This window comes from Coregonus lavaretus (assembly GCF_964263955.1).
Source record: "Coregonus lavaretus genome assembly, chromosome: 28".
Lineage (NCBI taxonomy): Eukaryota > Metazoa > Chordata > Actinopteri > Salmoniformes > Salmonidae > Coregonus > Coregonus lavaretus.
In genome coordinates this window covers 41,533,584-41,555,910 of record NC_140015.1, presented here as the reverse complement: position 1 = coordinate 41,555,910, position 22,327 = coordinate 41,533,584, and the positions used below count along the sequence as shown (strand labels likewise).

Genomic DNA, 22,327 nt, shown 5'->3' with positions numbered 1-22,327 from the left:
AATGTATATAGTATGTATAAACTGGAAGTAGAGGTCTAAGCATTGTTGTTCACTAGTTTACTCCAATTAGGGAAGGGGTGGCTGGGTTGGAAGATAATAAAGGGAAATATATATTTTTAAAGGATGTGTTTGTGTATGTATGTATGTATGTATGTATGTATGTATGTATGTATGTATGTATGTATGTATGTATGTATGTATGTATGTATGTATGTATGTATGTATGTATGTATATATATATATATTTGTATATATGTATGTATATGTGTATGTATATATATATATATATATATGCATATATATATATATATATATATATATATATATATATATATATGCGAGAAGAAAAAACATATGGGGGATTGGAAGTGATGCAGACAATTACATTGATGGAAGTTACAATCTATCTGCAATATTAAAGCTGATCTACCCCAAAAAAATAAAAATAAAAGAGAATACTTGCAAATAATATGTTTTTTTGTGTTTCATTTATCGTCTTTTAATCTAAATTCTAAACTTTATATGACCTTTGTATTCAAGCTTATACAGTACATTCCACTGGGCAAAAACTGGTTGAATCAACATTGTTTCCATGTCATAAAAAAAACAAATGTCTGTGATGACATTGAATCAATGTGGAAAACAGTTTGGATTTGCAAAAAGTCATCGACGTAAGGGAAGTTTGTATTTTTTCACCTAACTTTGAACCTAAATCCAATGACAGGGTGACATTTTTTGTTGAATTCAGTTTGAATTCAGGTTAGTAGCTCAACCAAATGTAAATCAAACAAGACGTTGAACTGATGTCTGTGCCCAGTGCCCAGTGGGAATAGTGTCTGATTCTACTTCCATAAAATGGTAGCTTATATTTAATTTGACCAGTTGAGTAACTTGACAATGACTCTTAGTGAGGTTATGCTATTTCCTGTTTCATCCCTAATAACACATTTCACATTTCTTCACAGCAGTCAACATTACATTTTTTCAGCTGTCAGTACTCTCCACACTGGTCCACACTGTAAGAGAAGCAGAACAGTGATTCAGTAAAACACACACATGCACACACTGATATCAGTTCAAATATTGTTTGTTGGATATTAAATGCAAGGGAGCAACTTTGGTTTTAGAAGTGGGGGAGGCCATTTAAAAAAAAAAATCCCAGTTGGATAAACACTCCAAAGAGCCTACCCGACCGCTCGGAGGCGTCCACATGGTCCTAAAGCACACCGTTTTGTATACCGTTTTGTATACACCATTGCCTCATTTTGTATCACATTCCAATTATAAATCGGGGGGGGGCACAAAATGCCATTTCAGAATGTGGCTGGGACATGTCCCCCCAGTCCCCAGTGAAAGTTGCGCCCCTGATTAAATGGTTAGAACTAACCCAGGAAACCTGAACCAAAATTGTCCATGTCACACATGCAATGACACAAACTCCACAAACCCTCACCACATACTTGAGTTTCTCCAATCTCTAGTGTGGATCCTTCAGTCCAACAGAGAGCTGCTTCGCTCCGGACTCTCCTGGGATATTGTACCTCAGGTCCAGCTCTCTCGGGTTGGAGGGGTTTGACCTCAGAGCTGACGCCAGAGAAGCACAGCCTTTCTTTGTGACCAGACAGCGTGACAACCTGCAGAGTAAATCACATATTTACACCCTCTAGTGGTGAAAAGGGAAATGGCAGGTGACGTTTGCATGTAAAAAATTACCTGATAACAATAATATTACAATCACATAATTCTATAACTAAAAACATTTGACTTCAATAAGTAAAGCATCTTGAAAATAAAAATAAACGATATCAAAAGATTGTGTATTTCTTCCTCTTCCAAACATTAATTTGCAGTTAGGTAACTATGACATTTAAATTCAGCTGAGACCAAACTCATTAGTCTGATATTGTCCTCTATAAATACCTGTAGAACACATAATGAACTATCCCCTTTAGTGAACTAATACAGACTACTGACCTCAGTGTCTGCAGTTTGCAGTGTGGATTCTCCAGTCCAGCACAGAGCAGCTCCACTCCTGAATCCTGCAGGTTGTTGTCACTCAGGTCCAGCTCTCTTAGGTTTGAGGAGGTTGAGTTGAAAGCTGAGGCCAAGGCTTCACAGCATTTCACCGTGAGGTTACACCCATTAAGCCTTTGAAAAGTAAAACACAATGAACATGAATTTAGACAACTGTGTGTACTGTGTACATGTACAGAACATTTGAGAATCAACAATGAATATGTAATATGCTCATGTGGATTCTAACTGATGATATATACAGTACCAGTCAAAAGTTTGGACACACCTACTCATTCAAGGGTTTTTCTTTATTTTTACTATTTAATAGAATAATAGTGAAGACATCAAAACTATGAAATAACACATACGGAATCATGTAGTAACCAAAAAAGTGTTAAACAAATCGAAATATATTATATATTTGAGATTCTTCAAAGTAGCCACCCTTTGCCTTGATGACAGCTATGCACGCTCTTGGCATTCTCTCAACCAGCTTCATGAGGTAGTCACTTGGAATGCATTTCAATTAACAGGTGTGCCTTCTTAAAAGTTAATTTGTGGGATTTATTTCCTTCTTAATGCGTTTGAGCCAATCAGGTGTGTTGTGACAAAGTAGGGGTGGTATACAGAAGATAGACGTATTTGGTAAAAGACCAAGTCCATATTATGGCAAGAACAGCTCAAATAAGCAAAGAGAAACGACAGTTCATTACTACTTTAAGACATGAAGGTCAGTCAATACGGAACATTTCAAGAACTTTCAAAGTTTCTTCAAGTGCAGTCGCAAAAACCATCAAGCGCAATGATGAAACTGGATCTAATGAAGACCCAGAGTTATCTCTGCTGCAGAGGATAAGTGCATTAGAGTTACCAGCCTCAGAAATTGCAACCCAAATAAATGCTTCACAGAGTTCAAGTAACGGACACATCTCAACATCAACTGTTCAGAGGAGACTGCGTGAATAAGGCCTTCATGGTCGAAATGCTGTAAAGAAACCACTACTAAGGGACACCAATAATAAGAAGAGACTTGCTTGGGCCAAGAAACACGAGCAATGGACATTAGACTGGTGGAAATCTGTCCTTTGGTCTGATGAGTCCAAATTTTTGATTTTTGGTTCCAACCACCGTGTCTTTGTAAGACGCAGAGTAGGTGAACGGATTATCTCTGCATGTGTAGTTCCCACGGTGAAGCATGGAGGAGGAGGTGTGATGGTGCGTTGCTGGTGACACTGTCAGTGATTTATTTAGAATTCAAGGCACACTTAATCAGCATGGCTACCACAGCATTCTGCAGCGATACGCCATCACATCTGGTTTGGGCTTAGTGGGACTATCATTTGTTTTTCAACAGGACAATGACCCAACACACCTCCAGGCTGTGTAAGGGCTATTTGACCAAGAAGGAGAGTGATGGAGTGCTGCATCAGATGACCTGGCCTCCACAATCACCCGACCTCAACCCAATTAAGATGGATTGGGATGAGTCGGACCGCAGAGTGAAGGAAAAGCAGCCAACAAGTGCTCAGCATATGTGGGAACTCCTTCGAGACTGTTGGAAAAGCATTCCAAGTGAAGCTGGTTGAGAGAATGCCAAGAGTGGGCAAAGCAAAAACATTTAGATGAAAACATCTGAAATATATTTTCATTTGTTTAACACTTTTTTGGTTACTACATGATTCCATATGTGTTATTTCATAGTTTTGATGTCTTCATTATTATTCTACAATGTAAAAAATAGTAAAAATAAAGAAAAACCCTTGAATGAGTAGGTGTGTCCAAACTTTTGACTGGTACTGTATATATATATATTTTTTTTAAACATGTATTTACAGAGCAGTTGTGGAGGCTTTGACCACTGGCAGCAGCCTCAGAAGACCTTCCTCTGATCTGGAGTATTTCTTCAGGTCAAACACATCCAGCTCCTCTTCTGAAGTCAGCAACACAAAGACCAGAGCTGACCACTGTGCAGGTGACAGTTTGGTTTTGGACAGATTTCCTGAATGCAGGTATCTTTGGATCTCCTCCACTAGAGAATGGTCATTCAGTTCATTCAGGCAGTGGAACAGATTGATGCACCTCTCTGGAGAGGGAGTGTTCCTGATCTTCTTCTTGATGTACTTGATTGTTTCCTCATGGCACCGTGAGCTGCTTCTGGTGCTTCTTGTCTGTGTCAGTAGACCTTGTAAGTGCTTCTGATTGGACTCCAGTGAGAGGCCCAGAAGGAAACGGAGGAACAGGTCCAAGTGTCCATTCTCACTCTGTAAGGCTTTATCCACTGCAATCTGGTGGAAGGTGAAAGCAGGGTTCAACGCGAACTTCATTTTAATATTTCTGATGAAGAATTGGTCTTTGGTCATTGGGTTTTCATTGCTGTTGTTGAAGGAGAGGAAAACGTATAACGCAGCCAGAAACTCCTGAACGCTCAGATGCACGAAGCAGTACACCTTGTCCTGGAACCAGCTACAGTCCTCCCTAAAGCTCGGTGTGCACACTCCTGAGTACACTGAAGCTTCAGTGACATCAATACCACACTTTTTCAGGTCTGCCTCATAGAAAATGAGTTTGCCATTTTCTAGCTGGTTAAAAGCAAGTTTCCCCAGTGCCATGAAGCTCTCTTTATACAAGTGTAGATCTCGCTCAACTTTCTTGTCATATTTCTCATTCTTCTTCATGAAATGAAATTCCAGTAACCGAATAAATAATTGAGTCAGAGTCTTGGGCATCTCCTCATTCTTATCTGTACTCAACACATGCTCCAGAACTTCAGCTAAGATCCAACAGAAGACTGGTATGTAACACATGATGTGGAGGCTCCTTGATGTCTTTATGTGTGAGATGATTCTGCTGGCCAGGTCCTCATCACTGAATCTCTTCCTGAAGTACTCCTCCTTCTGTGGCTCATTGAACCCTCGTACCTCTGTCACCTGGTCAACACACTCAGGAGGGATGTCATTGGTTGCTGCAGGTCTGGAGGTTATCCAGAGGAGAGCACGTGGAAGCAGATCCCCATTGATGAGGTTTGTCAGCAGCACGTCCACTGAGGTTGGCTCTGTGACATCATACCAGCTCTGGCAGTTCTTGTAGTTGAGTGTCAGTCGGCACTCATCCAGACCATCAAGGACAAACAAAACTTTGTACTCGCTCTCATTGTAGTTACTTGCTTTTTGCACTTTTGTTAAAATGTGATTCAAAAAGTCCCTCTCAATCACTCTAGTCTCTCTGACACATTCATGTAGAAGTTCCACTAAACTGTACTTTTTCCCCCTCAGAAAATTCAGATCCCGAAAAGGGAGTGAAATTATGAATTGGATATCCTGATTGGCTTTCCCTTCAGCCCAATCCAGAATGAACTTCTGCACAGCAACTGTTTTTCCAATGCCAGCGACTCCTTTTGTCAGCACAGTTCTGATAGGTTTGTCTTTTCCAGATGATTGTTTGAAGATGTCATTGCAGATGATTTTAGCCTCTGGTCTTGCTGGATTCTTGGATGTAATCTCAATCTGTCTCACCTCATGTTCATTATTGACCCCTCCACTTCCTCCCTCTGTGATGTAGAGCTCTGTGTAGATCTCATTGAGAAGTTGCGTATTGCCCTGCTTTGGCACCCCGTTGAATACATGCTGAAACTTCTCTTTTAGTGTCAGTTTGAGTTCTTGTTGGTACTTCTCAACAACTTCATCCGAAGGACCTGACAATGGTTATAGAATAGTTAGCAAGTAGGCAAGCATATGCTGTTCTCTAGATGCTCAACAATACACAATAAACAAATATATTTTTAGTTTCTTTTACATTATATCTGGTTATTGGAAAAATCTAAGCACATGAAATTAATGCACATTTAAAAGAAAAGGGGTAGTTTTACAGGGTTAGCCAATAACAAACTGTATATAACTTATTTTAGAATGCATATAGAATTTCTTATTTCAACAATACAGTATAATATATATTTATTTGCTCAAAACCTTAGAGACTCAAGTACCTATGAATTCTGAGTTACCTGTTGGACAGTCTCTTTTTAGCTTCTCAGCGAGATTGTTATGGCCCATCTTCTTCAGGACCTCCAGTGTGATCATCACAGCCCCATTTTCCCTGTATTTCTGCACCATCTGATCCACTGTGTCCAGTCTGTCAGATGTCTCCAGCTGGCACTTTGGAATGTGATGGAAGCCATCCAGCGGGTTTTCTATAGTCAGATGCCACTTAAAGCTCTTCAGATCCTCAGAGCCAAGATCCGCCAGAATGGCCAGGAGTCGCTCTTTAATAGATGGGGTCATTGTAGGTCCGTGGAGACTGTTAAACAACAGAGCATGTAGCATCATAATCTACACCCCCAGACCAAGGCCCCAACATCTGCACTATTGTGAGAAACAAATGTACTATTATTATTTGCTATGACTTACATTACTACTATTTTCCACTTAATATTTAGTAAAACATTTAGATATACCCCAGTAGAAAACAGGACAAACCATTTAAAACTCTGATGTCCTCTGGTGGCATTTACACATATTGTAAACTACCATTAGATACATTTTGATTTCAAACCCATACTTAGTCCTGTTAAAAAAGGTAAGAACCGTGGGATTCTGGTACAACAACGTGACTATGACAGAGCAACAGCCGGTAAAGAAAAGCTATTAAAAAAATACGAGTTTACTGTATTTTTGGATTTGGTTCCCAAATTGTCCCCATGTTGGGGAATAAGAGGTTTGAAAGTCTAGGTTTGAAATAAAATACGTGTTACCAATTACCATTCCAAAAGGATATAAAAAATATATAAATAAATAATTGTCATATCTTTTATCTAATGGTGGTGCTCTAAACATGCATAAAAGCCTTTTTAACCCCTGTAGGTCTAAGCCTTTAGATCGCAATATCTACTAAGCTAACATATGGATTTGTATTAAGATGGTCATAAAATTGATCATTTAGCCATTTGATTTTGAATTTTAGGATCCCTGTGGGTACATTTTTTTAAATAAAACAATTATTTGATGAAACATTGAATTTGGCCTTTACTGCTATAGCCCATAGAAGCGCATTGAATAACACATTCATAAATGGCAAAACAGACAGTCAAAAAATAAATCATAAGTGTCTGTCCGGAAGATGGCGGCCGTTTTATGGACTCTTAACCAACCGTGCTATTTTGTGTGTTTTTTCGCATTGTTTGTAACTTATTTTGTACATAATGTTGCTGCTACCGTCTCTTATGACCGAAAAGAGCTTCTGGACATCAGAACAGCGATTACTCACCTTGAACTGGACAAATAATTTTTCTTTAATGAGTCGGACGAGAGGGATTTGCTCCAGACACCCGACAGGGCCCTCATCCCCGTCATTCACAGTAGAAAGAAAAGGAGATATTGCGGAAGGAGATCGGGGTGCCTGGTAAGGAGCCGGCGACGAGTGGCTAATCTGCCTTTGCCATCAATACTATTGTCCAATTTACAATCACCTGATAATAAAGTGGACGAATTACAGGCACGAATATCCTACCAACGGTAGGATATTCGAGTTGTGGCTGAACGACGACATGGATAACATACAGCTGGCGGGTTATACACTGTATCGGCAGGATAGAACAGCAGCCTCTGGTAAGACAAGGGGTGGCGGTCTATGCAAAGGAAATCTCAAGGTTTTGCTCGCCTGAGGAAGAGTATCTCATGATAAGCTGTAGACCACACTATCTACCAAGAGAGTTTTCATCCATTGTCTTCGTAGCTGTCTATATACCACCACAAACCGATGCTGGCACTAAGACCGCACTCAATTAACTGTATACGGCCATAAGCAAACAGGAAAACGCTCATCAAGAGGCGGCACTCCTAGTGGCCGGGGACTTTAATACAGGGAAACTTAAATCAGTATAACCTCATTTCTACCAGCATGTTAAATGTGCAACCAGAGGGAAAAAAACTCCAGACCACCTTTACTCCACACACAGAGACCCGTACAAATCTCTCCCTCGCCCTCCATTTGGCAAATCTGACCATAATTCTATCCTCCTGATTCCTGCTTACAAGCAAAAACGAAAGCAGGAAGCACCAATGACTCGTCAATAAAAAAGTGGTTAGATGAAGCAGATGCTAAGCTACAGGACTGTTTTGCTAGCACAGACTGGAATATGTTCCGGGATTCTTCAGATGGCATTGAGGAGTTTACCACATCAGTCACTGGGTTCATCAATAAGTGCATCGATGACGTTGTCCCCACAGTGACTGTACGTACATACCCCAACCAGAAGCCATGGATTACAGGCAACATCCACACTGAGCTAAAGGGTAGAGCCTCCGCTTTCAAGGAGCGGGACTCTAACCCGGAAGCTTATAAGAAATCCCGCTATGGCCTCCGACGAACCATCAAACAGGCGAAGCGTCAATACAGGACTACGATCGAATCGTACTACACCGTCTCCGATGCTCGTCGGCTGTGGCAGGGCTTGCGAACTATTACAGACTACAAAGGGAAGCACAGCCGCGAGCTTCGAAGCAAGTAACACTGAAACATTACATTTACATTTAAGTCATTTAGCAGACGCTCTTATCCAGAGCGACTTACAAATTGGTGCATTCAACTTAGGATAGCCAGAGGGACAACCACATCTCGATCACATGCATGAGAGCATCAGCTGTTCCGGACGACTGTGTAATCACGCTCTCCGTAGCCGATGTGAGTAAGACCTTTAAACAGGTCAACATTCACAAGACCGCAGGGCCAGACGGATTACCAGGACGTGTCTTCACTGACATTTTCAACCTCTCCCTGTCTGAGTCTGTAATACCAACATGTTTCAAGCAGACCACCATAGTCCCAATGCCCAAGAACACTAAGGTAACCTGCCTAAATGACTATCGACCCGTAGCACTCACGTCTGTAGCCATGAAGTGCTTTGAAAGGCTGGACAAGGCTCTCATAATCACCATTATCCCAGAAACCCTAGACCCACTCCAATTTGCATACCGCCCAAACAGATCCACAGATGATGCAATCGCTATTGCACTCCACACTGCCCTTTCCCACCTGGACAAGAGGAACACCTATGTGAGAATGCTATTCATTGACTACAGCTCATTGTTCAACACAGGGGATGTAGCTCAGTTGGTAGAGCATGGCGTTTGCAACGCCAGGGTTGTGGGTTCGATAAAATAATGTATGCGCTAACTGTAAGTCGCTCTGGATAAGAGCGTCTGCTAAATGACTAAAATGTAAAAAATAGTGTTCCTCATCACTAAGCTAAGGACCCTGGGACTAAACACCTCCCTCTGCAAATGGATCCTGGACTTCCTGACGGGCCGCCCCCAGGTGGTAAGGGTAGGTAACAACACATCAGCAAAGCTGATCCTCAACATGGGTTCCCTCAGTGGTGCGTGCTCAGTCCCCTCCTGTACTCCCTGTTCACCCATGACTGCATGGCCAGGCATGACTCCAACACCATCATTAAGTTTGCCGATGACACAACAGTGGTAGGCCTGATCACCGACAACGACGAGACAGCCTTTAGGGAGGAGGTCAGAGACCTGGCATGTGGTGCCAGGACAACAACCTCTCCCTCAACATGATCAAGACAAAGGAGATGATTGTGGACTACAGGAAAAAGAAGAGGACCGAGCACGCCCCCATTCTCATCGACAGGGCTGTAGTGGAGCAGGTTGAGAGCTTCAAGTTCCTTGGTATCCACATCACCAACAAACTAACATGGTCCAAGCACACCAAGACAGTCGTGAAGAGGGCACGACAAAACCTATTCCCTCTAAGGAGACTGAAAAGATTTGGCATGGGTCCTCAGATCCTCAAAAGGTTCTACAGCTGCACCATCGAGAGCATCCTGACTGGTTGCTTCACTGCCTGGTATGACAACTGCTCGGCCTCCGACCGCAAGGCACTACAGAGGGTAGTGCGTAAGGCCCAGTACATCAATGGGGCCAAGCTTCCTGCCATCCAGGACCTCTATACCAGGCGGTGTCAGAGGAAGGCCCTAGTCATAGACTGTTCTCTCTGCTACCACATGTCAAGAGGTACCGGAGCACCAAGTCTAGGTCCAAGAGGCTTCTAAACAGCTTCTACCCCCAAGCCATAAGACTCCTGAACATCTAATCAAATCGCTACCCAGACTATTTGCATTGCCACCCCCCCCCCACCCCCCCCTCTTTTACACTGCTGCTACTCTCTGTTTATTATCTATGCATAGTCACTTCAATAACTCTACCTACATGTACATATTACCTCAATTACCTTGACTAACCGGTGCCCCCGCATATTGACTCGGTACCGGTACCCCCTGTATATAGCCTCGCTATTGTTATTTTTACTGCTGCTCTTTAATGAATTGTTACTTTTATTTCGTATTATTTTATATTGTATTTTTTTGTGATTTTTTGGGGGTATTCTTTCTAAAAACTGCATTGTTGGTTAAGGGCTTATAAATAAGCATTTCACTGTAAGGTCTACACCTGTTGTATTCGGCGCATGTGATCAATAAAATTTGATTCGATTTGATTTTTATATCTAAGAGACATAGTCTAAGAAAACTCAGGGGGGGGGGGGGGAATGTCGACCCATGTTTGGTCACGTTATTTTTGGCACATTTGACCCCCTATGCACGTTTTGCAATTTTTACATTCTGAGGCTTGCAGATGTCATAGAGCCAAACAACTGTCATGTTCATGAGAGTCTCCCCTTTCGATATTGGTGACATTCGTTTGTAGCTCACACGGTTCGGATTTTACTCTCTCATGTGTAGAAAAAATATCAGTTACACAAGCCCCATGTTCTAGAATAGGCGCAAAACTTCACATCGGCGGAAAGAGGGGATTGAGCTGAAGCCACCACACATACCGGTAAATCTCTAGTATAAACACACGGGGAGCTATTCAATATTCAAAATGACAGTGCAGGGCTTTCACAAACAACTGGGAACTCTGAAATCTCCCACTTCCGACTTCAGTGCTTTCGCGACAACTGGGAAGTCAAAGAAAACGAGCTCTGACTGGGATAAAATCATTTTGAATGGTCATCCAACTCGGTATTCCAAGTCTGGAACTCTGGCCTCTTTCAAGAGGTCCGACCTGAAGATCACTGATGTCATGATTTGACCTCGTTTTTTTCCAAGTCCCCAGTTGTCTTGAAAGCACCATGTGCAACGTGCCATGGGTCTGCCATGCCTTCATTTATCGTTTTACAGGAACGATATGCAGTACATATGAGGAGAAAGCTGAAGTCGTAACCCTTTCACTGATGTAATCCGATCTCATGTCTGATTCCCAGTTCATCCACTAGATCACGGTAGAAGATCAAATGACGTGACTTGGCCAATTGAAACCAGATGCGTCTAGTTTGATCTGGTTTGGGTAGTACCTCACTGTCCGAAAATGACTGAACGGATTTTCAAGCCTGACATCTTAAAATGACCCTAGCAATGGTTCTTTAAATAACTTTAATTATGTTTCTCGAAATCTTTACACATTAATACAAAATTAAATGTCTTGAGTCAATAAGTATTCAACCCCTTTGTTATGGCAAGCCTAAATAAGTTCAGGAGTAAAAATGTGCTTAACAAGTCACATAAGTTGCATGGACTCACTCTGTGTGCAATAATTGTGTTTACCATGATTTTTAAATGACTACCTCATCTCTGTACCCCACACATACAATTATCTATAAGATCCCTCAGTTGAGCAGTGAATTTCGAACACAGATTCAACCACGTAGACTAGGGAGTTTTTCCAATGCCTCGCAAAGAAGGTAAACAAACGATACGTGACGTCCAAGGCAGCACAACACAACATACCTTAACACGGAACAAGATCCCACAACCCACTAGTGCCAATAGGCTGCCAAAGTATGGTCCCCAATCAGAGACAACGAGCGACAGCTGCCTCTGATTGGGAACCACCCCGGCCAACATAGATCTACACATTCTAGATCTAAACATAGAAAACACAACATAGAACATACCACACAGAAAATACACACCCTGACTCAACAAATACGAGTCCCCAGAGTCAGGGCGTGACAAAAATATTTGTTTCTGGAATTTGTCTTTCAGCATCAGTAGAACACCCCTGACTCTCCTCCACCAGTCATACAAGGAGAATGGTCCTGTGCCTCCCATCAGAAAGAGAGCCGGCCCAAGCAAGAACAGGTTACACCTGAAGCACGAGGACTTGCAGCGAGTTGTGAACTTCATCAACAACTACGCAGAGGATAATGCAATAGTAGTACCAGGACGCCACCCAGGACACAAACACTTTGGTGGAAAGCTGCTGCCATCTCATGTGACAAAAGTGTGGCGTCTCTACAAGGAATCGATGACAACACTTGGTATGTAAAGCATAAACAACACGTCTTTTGATTGTTTTAATTTACCTCCAACATGATTGGCACTACTTTTATTGATCTCACATGATTTGTGTATTTTCCAGAGGTACGTGTAGTCGGGCTGTCTTCCATCGGGAATCTGTGGAGAAATTTGCTGCCCCACATCTCAAGCACTAAGCCCAGGACAGACCTGTGCTGGCAGTGCCATAGGAATGACTATTAGGTCTTCAGATCTGCCAGTCTGCCAGAAGATGTTAAATCAGCCAAGCTGAAGAAGGAAGAGAAGCATCTCCTGCTTGTTCAGAGTGAACGGTCTGTCTACCAGAAGATGGTTGCTGACTGCAAGACCACCTGTCAAGACCTGCAGTTGTCTCTGGAGGGCCCTACTGAACCAGCAAGCAAAGACATCAGGATGCATTACTGCTTTGATTTAGCTCAACAAGTAAGCAACATTTCCTCCTTCATACTGATTAAGGACATATATACACTACTGTCACATCTCCTCCTTCACATTGCCTCTTCATATCCTCAGTACTCGTCACAACTACCAGTCAAAAGTTACTCATTCCAGGGTTTTTCTTTATTTTTTGTGTTTTCTACATTGTAGAATAATAGTGAAGACGTCAAAACTATGAAATAACACATATGGAATCATGTAGTAACCAAAAAAGTGTTAAACAAATCAAAATGTATTTCAGATGTTTTCATCTAAATGTTTTATTTGAGATTCTTCAAAGTAGCCATGCCTTGATGACAACTTTGCACACTCTTGGCGTTCTCTCAACCAGCTTCATGAGGTAGTCACCTGGAATGCATTTCAATTAACAGGTGTGCCATGTTAAAAGTTAATTTGTGGAATTTCTTTCCTTCTTAATGCGTTTGAGCCAATCAGTTGTGCTGTGACAAGGTAGGGGTGGTATACAGAAGATAGCCCTATTTGGTAAAATACCAAGTCCATATTAAGGCAAGAACAGCTCAAATATGCAAAGAGAAACGACATTCCATCATTACTTTAAGACATGAAGGTCAGTCAATCCGGAAAATGTCAAGAACTTTGAACGTTTCTTCAAGTGCAGTCGCAAAAACCATCAAGCGCTATGATGAAACTGGCTCTCATGAGGACCGCCACAGGAAAGGAAGACCCAGATTTACCTCTGCAGCAGAGGATAAGTTCATTAGAGTTAACTGCACCTCAGATTGCAGCCCAAATAAATGCTTCACAGAGTTCAAGTAACAGACACATCTCAACATCAACTGTTCAGAGGAGACTGCGTGAATCAGGCCTTCATGGTCGAATTGCTGCAAAGAAACCTCTACTAAAGGACACCAATAATAAGAAGAGACCTGCTTGGGCCAAGAAACACAAGCAATGGATATTAGAACGGTGGAAATTTGAGTCCAAATTTGAGATTTCTGGTTCCAACTGCCATGTCTTTGTGAGACGCGGGTGTATTTTACGGTGTATTTCCCACCGTAAAGCATGGAGGAGGTGTTATGGTGTGGGGGTGCTTTGCTGGTGACACTGTCTGTGATTTATTTAGAATTCAAGGCACACTTAACCTGCATGGCTACCACAGCATTATGAAGCAATACGCCATCCCATCTGGTTTGGGATTTAGTGGGACTATGATTTGTTTTTCAACAGGACAATGACACAACACACCTCCAGGCTGTGTAAGGGCTATTTGACCAAGAAGGAGAGTGATGGAGTGCTGCATCAGATGACCTGGCCTCCACAATACCCCGACCTCAACCCAATTGAGATGGTTTGGGATGAGTCGAATGGCAGAGTGAAGGAAAAGCAGCCAACAAGTGCTCAGCATATGTGGGAACTCCTTCAAGACTGTTGGAAAAGCATTCCAGGTGAAGCTGGTTGAGAGAATGCCAAGAGTGTGCAAAGCTGTCATCAAGGCAAAGGGTGGCTATTTGAATAATCTCCAATATAAAATATATTTAGATTTGTTTAAAAAAATTTTGATTACTACATGATTCCATATGTGTTATTTCATAGTCTTCACTATTATTCTACAATTTAGTTTGAAAATAAAGAAAAAACCCTTGAATGAGTAGGTGTGTCCAAACTTTTGACTGGTACAGTAGATTCCCTTGTTCATGCGTGGTTTGGATGGACCAGTTCATCACCGGGGGCGAGTTCCCAGTCATCTGCAGTGCCTCTATTCACATCACTGTCTGCTAACACACACGTTGCTGCTACTATTTATTTTTGTATCCTGCTGCTCAGCCACTTCACCCCTGATTGTATGCATATAACTACCTCATCTGTCAACAGTATCACTGATATTGTTATTGATAATGTTATTGTACATACTGTATATTATTTTTGTTCTTTCTCTACTGGCATTGACACTATCTATTTTTGATATTGCTACTATGCATGTAACCATTTGGCTGTACCGTTTACACCTTCTGTAGGGACCCATCCACTTAGCGAGATGTGGCTGGGGGTTATAGCATTTCTTTAACATGACCCCATCAATTTAGACAAGGGTGTCTGGGTAAGCGTCATCTAATATTTATAAAATATTTTTTAATCTGGACACTTTCTGTTTACATGGAATTGTTCCTTATTGTAGGCTACTACTTTTACCACTTTTAGTCTTCATCTTTACTACACTACTCACTCTGTTTAGCACATGACCTCACATGTGAATCCTTAAAGAGATGGGTGGGGCTAAAGCTTAAGAGGGTGCGAACGATGATGAATGGGTTTAGACAAAGAAGAGCGTAGGTGTACCAGAACATTCCAGGGCCATTTTTACATTTACATTTTACTCATTTAGCAGACGCTCTTATCCAGAGCGACTTACAGTTAGTGAGTGCATACATTTTTCATACTGTCCCCCCCGTGGGAAACGAACCCACAGCCCTGGTGTTGCAAGCGCCATGCTCTACCAACTGAGCTACAGGGAAAATATTATTTTTTCTCAGAAGTGGGCCTACAGGTTTATCAACTTTCAAAGCAGAATTACTTTCCCATTGTTCCTTAAATGCAGTGTATGATATCCTATTTTCTAGCTCTGTGTCTCTGCTTTTATCCAATGGAAGAAAAAAAACACAATTTCAAATGTTGCTACATAAGACTGAATCAAGGCAGTCGGTCTCATTTTAGAGTGAGGCTGTAACGTAACAAAGTGTGGGAAAAGTCAAGGGGTCTGAATACTTTCCGAATGCACTGTATTTCTCAATGGAGGAGTCTATAGATGTAGTAAAGAGATCAACATAATTTGACTAAAACTATGAAAACGCCACACTCACCCGGTTGGGAAAGATTCAGAATATAGTGATTGCCGGCCATCAAAATCAACCTACATCTAGGCTGTGTATTGCACACTGTGACATTATTTTTTTTTTTATCATAGTATATGTATGGATGTCAACCCCAATATTCATCATCACCAATCAACTGCATTACACTTAAAAATGGCTTTAACTACCACCACCGATTTCTATACCAGCTCACAGTATGAGCATTTAGCAGATTTTTTTTTCTCATCTTGAAAAAGGTACACTTCTAAATGTTATGCAGCGAAAACAGCCAAATATATCCAAATCGGATTTTAGTTAACACTGTGGACCTGTTAGAACACGTAAATCATGACGTATTTAACTGTTAGATCAGATTTTTCAAACGATTTTTCAAATGTTAAAATACACATACACTACCTGTTTATAACTGGTGCAATTGGTATTCCATCGGTCTGATAGGCCTGTTCATTGGGCTAGTCACAAAGCAACACTTTGGTTGTCGGGATAAAGCTCTGTTTCAACGTATCCATAAGTATCCATTAGCTACTGACTGTTCCAACTTGTTCCAACAGTGGCAGTTCACTTGTTATGTGGGAAAGACACAGACACAGGGCAATAACCGCTCTAACCTGTTTTAACACAGATTCTCATTTAGGTGTTTTGCGTTGCACATGTTTACCTGAGCTACAACACTTCCTGAACTAATAGAAACTGGGAAGGGAAAAAACAACGTTGGAGCACAAATACCTCAACTGATGTACAGTTGTCACGCCCTGACTCAGGGGACTCGTATATGTTGAGTCAGGGTGTGTATGTTCTATGTTGTATATTTCTATGTTGAGATTCTAGTATGTCTATTTCTATGTTGGCCGGTGTGGTTCCCAATCAGAGGCAGCTGTCGCTCGTTGTCTCTGATTGGGGACCATACTTAGGCATCCTTTTGGCACTAGTTAGTTGTGGGATCTTGTTCTGTGAAAGGTATGTTGTTTGTGTCTACCTTGGACTTCACGTTTCGTTTCGTATGTTGTTTTGGCGTGGTGTTTATTCAATATAGATAAACATGTATGCATATCACGCTGCGCCTTGGTCCGTCCCGTCTGTAAGCGATCGTGACAACAGTACACCCCCTGGACAGGACACTAGTCTATATCCTGTTTCTGTAGTGAGACAGCTTGATGTACAGTACACCCCCTGGACAGGACACTAGTCTATCTCCTGTTTCTGTAGTGAGACAGCTTGATGTACAGTACACCCCCTGGACAGGACACTAGTCTATCTCCTGTTTCTGTAGTGAGACAGCTTGATGTACAGTACAACCCCTGGACAGGACACTAGTCTATCGCAGGGCCTGTGAACAAAACAGAAGGTAACAGTACCTTCATTGAAGAAACAAGGACAGTGATATAAGCCAAGTATATTCATCCAGTAGGATAACCTAATGGGACTGTACCAAATGGCACCCTATTCCCTATATAGTGCACTATGTACCAAATGGCACCCTATTCCCTATATAGTGCTCTATGTACCAAATGGCACCCTATTCCCTATATAGTGCTCTATGTACCAAATGGCACCCTATTCCCTATATAGTGCTCTATGTACCAAATGGCACCATATTCCCTATATAGTGCTCTATGTACCAAATGGCACCCTATTCCCTATATAGTGCTCTATGTACCAAATGGCACCCTATTCCCTATATAGTGCTCTATGTACCAAATTGCACCCTATTCCCTATATAGTCCTCTATGTACCAAATGGCACCCTATTCCCTATATAGTGCTCTATGTACCAAATGGCACCCTATTCCCTATATAGTGCTCTATGTACCAAATGGCACCCTATTCCCTATATAGTGCTCTATGTACCAAATGGCACCCTATTCCCTATATAGTGCTCTATGTACCAAATGGCACCCTATTCCCTATATAGAGCTCTATGTACCAAATGGCACCATATCCCCTATATAGTGCACTATGTACCAAATGGCACCCTATTCCCTATATAGTCCTCTATGTACCAAATGGCACCCTATTCCCTATATAGTGCTCTATGTACCAAATGGCACCCTATTCCCTATATAGTGCTCTGTGTACCAAATGGCACCCTATTCCCTATATAGTGCTCTATGTACCAAATGGCACCCTATTCCCTATATAGTCCTCTATGTACCAAATGGCACCCTATTCCCTATATAGTGCTCTATGTACCAAATGGCACCCTTTTCCCTATATAGTCCTCTATGTACCAAATGACACCCTATTCCCTATATAGTGCTCTATGTACCAAATGGCACCCTATTCCCTATATAGTGCTCTATGTACCAAATGGCACCCTATTCCCTATATAGTGCTCTATGTACCAAATGGCACCCTTTTCCCTATATAGTGCTCTATGTACCAAATGGCACCCTATTCCCTATATAGTGCTCTATGTACCAAATGGCACCCTTTTCCCTATATAGGCCTCTATGTACCAAATGGCACCCTATTCCCTATATAGTGCTCTATGTACCAAATGGCACCCTATTCCCTATATAGTGCTCTATGTACCAAATGGCACCCTATTCCCTATATAGTGCTCTATGTACCAAATGGCACCCTATTCCCTATATAGAGCTCTATGTACCAAATGGCACCCTATTCCCTATATAGTGCTCTATGTACCAAATGGCACCCTATTCCCTATATAGAGCTCTATGTACCAAATGGCACCCTATTCCCTATATAGTGCTCTATGTACCAAATGGCACCCTATTCCCTATATAGTGCTCTGTGTACCAAATGGCACCCTATTCCCTATATAGTGCTCTATGTACCAAATGGCACCCTATTCCCTATATAATGCTCTATGTACCAAATGGCACCCTATTCCCTATATAGTGCTCTATGTACCAAATGGCACCCTATTCCCTATATAGTGCTCTATGTACCAAATGGCACCCTATTCCCTATATAGTACTCTATGTACCAAATGGCACCCTATTCCCTATATAGTGCTCTATGTACCAAATGGCACCCTATTCCCTATATAGTGCTCTATGTACCAAATGGCACCCTATTCCCTATATAGTGCTCTATGTACCAAATGGCACCCTATTCCCTATATAGTGCTCTATGTACCAAATGGCACCCTATTCCCTATATAGTGCTCTATGTACCAAATGGCACCCTATTCCCTATATAGTGCTCTATGTACCAAATGGCACCCTATTCCCTATATAGTACTCTATGTACTAAATGGCACCCTATTCCCTATATAGTGCTCTATGTACCAAATGGCACCCTATTCCCTATATAGTGCTCTATGTACCAAATGGCACCCTATTCCCTATATAGTGCTCTATGTACCAAATGGCACCCTATTCCCTATATAGTGCTCTATGTACCAAATGGCACCCTATTCCCTATATAGTGCTCTATGTACCAAATGGCACCCTATTCCCTATATAGTGCTCTATGTACCAAATGGCACCCTATTCCCTATATAGTGCTCTATGTACCAAATGGCACCCTATTCCCTATATAGTGCTCTATGTACCAAATGGCACCCTATTCCCTATATAGTGCTCTATGTACCAAATGGCACCCTATTCCCTATATAGTGCTCTATGTACCAAATGGCACCCTATTCCCTATATAGTGCTCTATGTACCAAATGGCACCCTATTCCCTATATAGTGCTCTATGTACCAAATGGCACCCTATTCCCTATATAGTGCTCTATGTACCAAATGGCACCCTATTCCCTATATAGTACTCTATGTACTAAATGGCACCCTATTCCCTATATAGTGCTCTATGTACCAAATGGCACCCTATTCCCTATATAGTGCTCTATGTACCAAATGGCACCCTATTCCCTATATAGTGCTCTATGTACCAAATGGCACCCTATTCCCTATATAGTGCTCTATGTACCAAATGGCACCCTATTCCCTATATAGTGCTCTATGTACCAAATGGCACCCTATTCCCTATATAGTCCTCTATGTACCAAATGGCACCCTATTCCCTATATAGTCCTCTATGTACCAAATGGCACCCTATTCCCTATATAGTCCTCTATGTACCAAATGGCACCCTATTACCTATATAGTGCTCTATGTACCAAATGGCACCCTTTTCCCTATATAGTGCTCTATGTACCAAATGGCACCCTATTCCCTATATAGTCCTCTATGTACCAAATGGCACCCTATTCCCTATATAGTGCTCTATGTACCAAATGGCACCCTATTCCCTATATAGTCCTCTATGTACCAAATGGCACCCTATTCCCTATATAGTGCTCTATGTACCAAATGGCACCCTATTCCCTATATAGTGCTCTATGTACCAAATGGCACCCTATTCCCTATATAGTGCTCTATGTACCAAATGGCACCCTATTCCCTATATAGTGCTCTATGTACCAAATGGCACCCTATTCCCTATATAGTGCTCTATGTACCAAATGGCACCCTATTCCCTATATAGTGCTCTATGTACCAAATGGCACCCTTTTCCCTATATAGTGCTCTATGTACCAAATGGCACCCTATTCCCTATATAGTGCTCTATGTACCAAATGGCACCCTATTCCCTATATAGTCCTCTATGTACAAATGGCACCCTATTCCCTATATAGTGCTCTATGTACCAAATGGCACCCTATTCCCTATATAGTGCTCTATGTACCAAATGGCACCCTATTCCCTATATAGTCCTCTATGTACCAAATGGCACCCTATTCCCTATATAGTGCTCTATGTACCAAATGGCACCCTATTCCCTATATAGTCCTCTATATAGCGTGAGGCAGCTTGATGAACAAGTGCTAATTTAGTGGGACTATCATTTGTTTTTCAACAGGACAATGACCCAACACACCTCCAGGCTGTGTAAGGGCTATTTGACCAAGAAGGAGAGTGATGGAGTGCTGCATCAGATGACCTGGCCTCCACAATACCCCGACCTCAACCCAAATGAGATTGTTTGGGATGAGTCGAATGGAACAGTGAAGGAAAAGCAGCCAACAAGTGCTCAGCATATGTGGGAACTCCTTCAAGACTGTTGGAAAAGCATTCCAGGTGAAGCTGGTTGAGAGAATGCCAAGATTGTGCAAAGCTGTCATCAAGGCAAAGGGTGGCTATTTGAAGAATCTCCAATATAAAATATATTTTGATATGTTTAAAAAAAAAAATATTACTACATGATTCCATATGTGTTATTTCATAGTCTTCACTATTATTCTACAATTTAGTTTGAAAATAAAGAAAAACCCTTGAATGAGTAGGTGTGTCCAAACTTTTGACTGGTAAGCGTCATCTAATATTTATTTATTTTTAAAAATCTGGACACTTTCTGTTTACATGGAATTGTTCCTTATTGTAGGCTACTACTTTTACCACTTTTAGTCTTCATTTTTACTACACTACTCACTCTGTTTAGCACATGACCTCACATGTGAATCCTTAAAGAGATGGGTGGGGCTAACGCTTAAGAGGGTGCGAACGATGATGAATGGGTTTAGACAAAGAAGAGCGTAGGTGTACCAGAACATTCCAGGGCCATTTTTACATTTACATTTTACTCATTTAGCAGACGCTCTTATCCAGAGCGACTTACAGTTAGTGAGTGCATACATTTTTCATACTGTCCCCCCCGTGGGAAACGAACCCACAGCCCTGGTGTTGCAAGCGCCATGCTCTACCAACTGAGCTACAGGGAAAATATTATTTTTTCTCAAAAGTGGGCTTACAGATTTATCAACTTTCAAAGCAGAATTACTTTCCCATTGTTCCTTAAATGCAGTGTATGATATCCTATTTTCTAGCTCTGTGTCTCTGCTTTTATCCAATGGAAGAAAAAAAACACAATTTCAAATGTTGCTACATAAGACTGAATCAAGGCGGTCGGTCTCATTTTAGAGTGAGGCTGTAACTTAACAAAATGTGGAAAAAGTCAAGGGGTCTGAATACTTTACGAATGCACTGTATTTCTCAATGGAGGAGTCTATAGATGTAGTAAAGAGATCAACATAATTTGACTAAAACTATGAAAACGCCACACTCACCCGGTTGGGAAAGATTCAGAATATAGTGATTGCCGGCCATCCAAATCAGACTACATCTAGGCTGTGTATTGCACACTGTGACATTTTTTTTTTTTTTATCATAGTATATGTATGGATGTCAACCCCAATATTCATCATCACCAATCAACTGCATTACACTTAAAAATGGCTTTAACTACCACCACCGATTTCTATACCAGCTTACAGTATGAGCATTTAGCAGAATTTTTTTCTCATCTTGAAAAAGGTACACTTCTAAATGTTATGCAGCGAAAACAGCCAAATATATCCAAATCGGATATTAGTTAACACTGTGGGCCTGTTAGAACACGTAAATCATGACGTATTTAACTGTTAGATCAGATTTTTCAAATGATTTTTCGAATGTTAAAATACACATACACTACCTGTTTATAACTGGTGCAATTGGTATTCCATCGGTCTGATAGGCCTGTTCATTGGGCTAGTCACAAAGCAACACTTTGGTTGTCGGGATAAAGCTCTGTTTCAATGTATCCATAAGTATCCATTAGCTACTGACTGTTCATACTTGTTCCAACAGTGGCAGTTCACTTGTTATGTGGGAAAGACACAGCCACAGGGCAATAACCGCTCTAACCTGTTTTAACACAGATTCTCATTTAGGTGTTTTGCGTTGCACATG

The 22,327-nt window shown here is 41.4% G+C and overlaps 1 protein-coding gene across 1 annotated transcript; it reads right to left on the bottom strand.

Annotated features, from left to right (window-relative positions):
* Nucleotides 1-486: 486 nt before the first annotated feature.
* Nucleotides 487-16,198, bottom strand: LOC311103664 (NACHT, LRR and PYD domains-containing protein 3-like). Its single transcript, XM_084145277.1, has 6 exons — nt 16,024-16,198; nt 6,017-6,309; nt 3,850-5,707; nt 1,975-2,148; nt 1,461-1,634; nt 487-1,016 (listed from the first exon to the last, which is right to left on the bottom strand). The coding sequence occupies exons 2-5, from the start codon at nt 6,291-6,293 to the stop codon at nt 1,478-1,480; spliced, it is 2,466 nt and encodes an 821-aa protein (XP_084001403.1). The 5' UTR covers nt 6,294-6,309; nt 16,024-16,198; the 3' UTR covers nt 487-1,016; nt 1,461-1,477.
* Between the last annotated feature and the right edge of the window lie 6,129 nt (nt 16,199-22,327).

Bases quoted from the DNA above. Each gene is read 5' to 3' on its own strand.
- LOC311103664 (XM_084145277.1), bottom strand. From the start codon at position 6,293: ATGACCCCATCTATTAAAGAGCGACTCCTGGCCATTCTGGCGGATCTT. The intron at 2,149-3,849 runs GTAAATACATGT...TACTTTTCAAAG, and splicing joins AAAGCCTCCACAACTGCTCT to GCTTAATGGGTGTAACCTCA. The intron at 1,635-1,974 runs GTCAGTAGTCTG...TTTACTCTGCAG, and splicing joins TGCAAACTGCAGACACTGAG to GTTGTCACGCTGTCTGGTCA.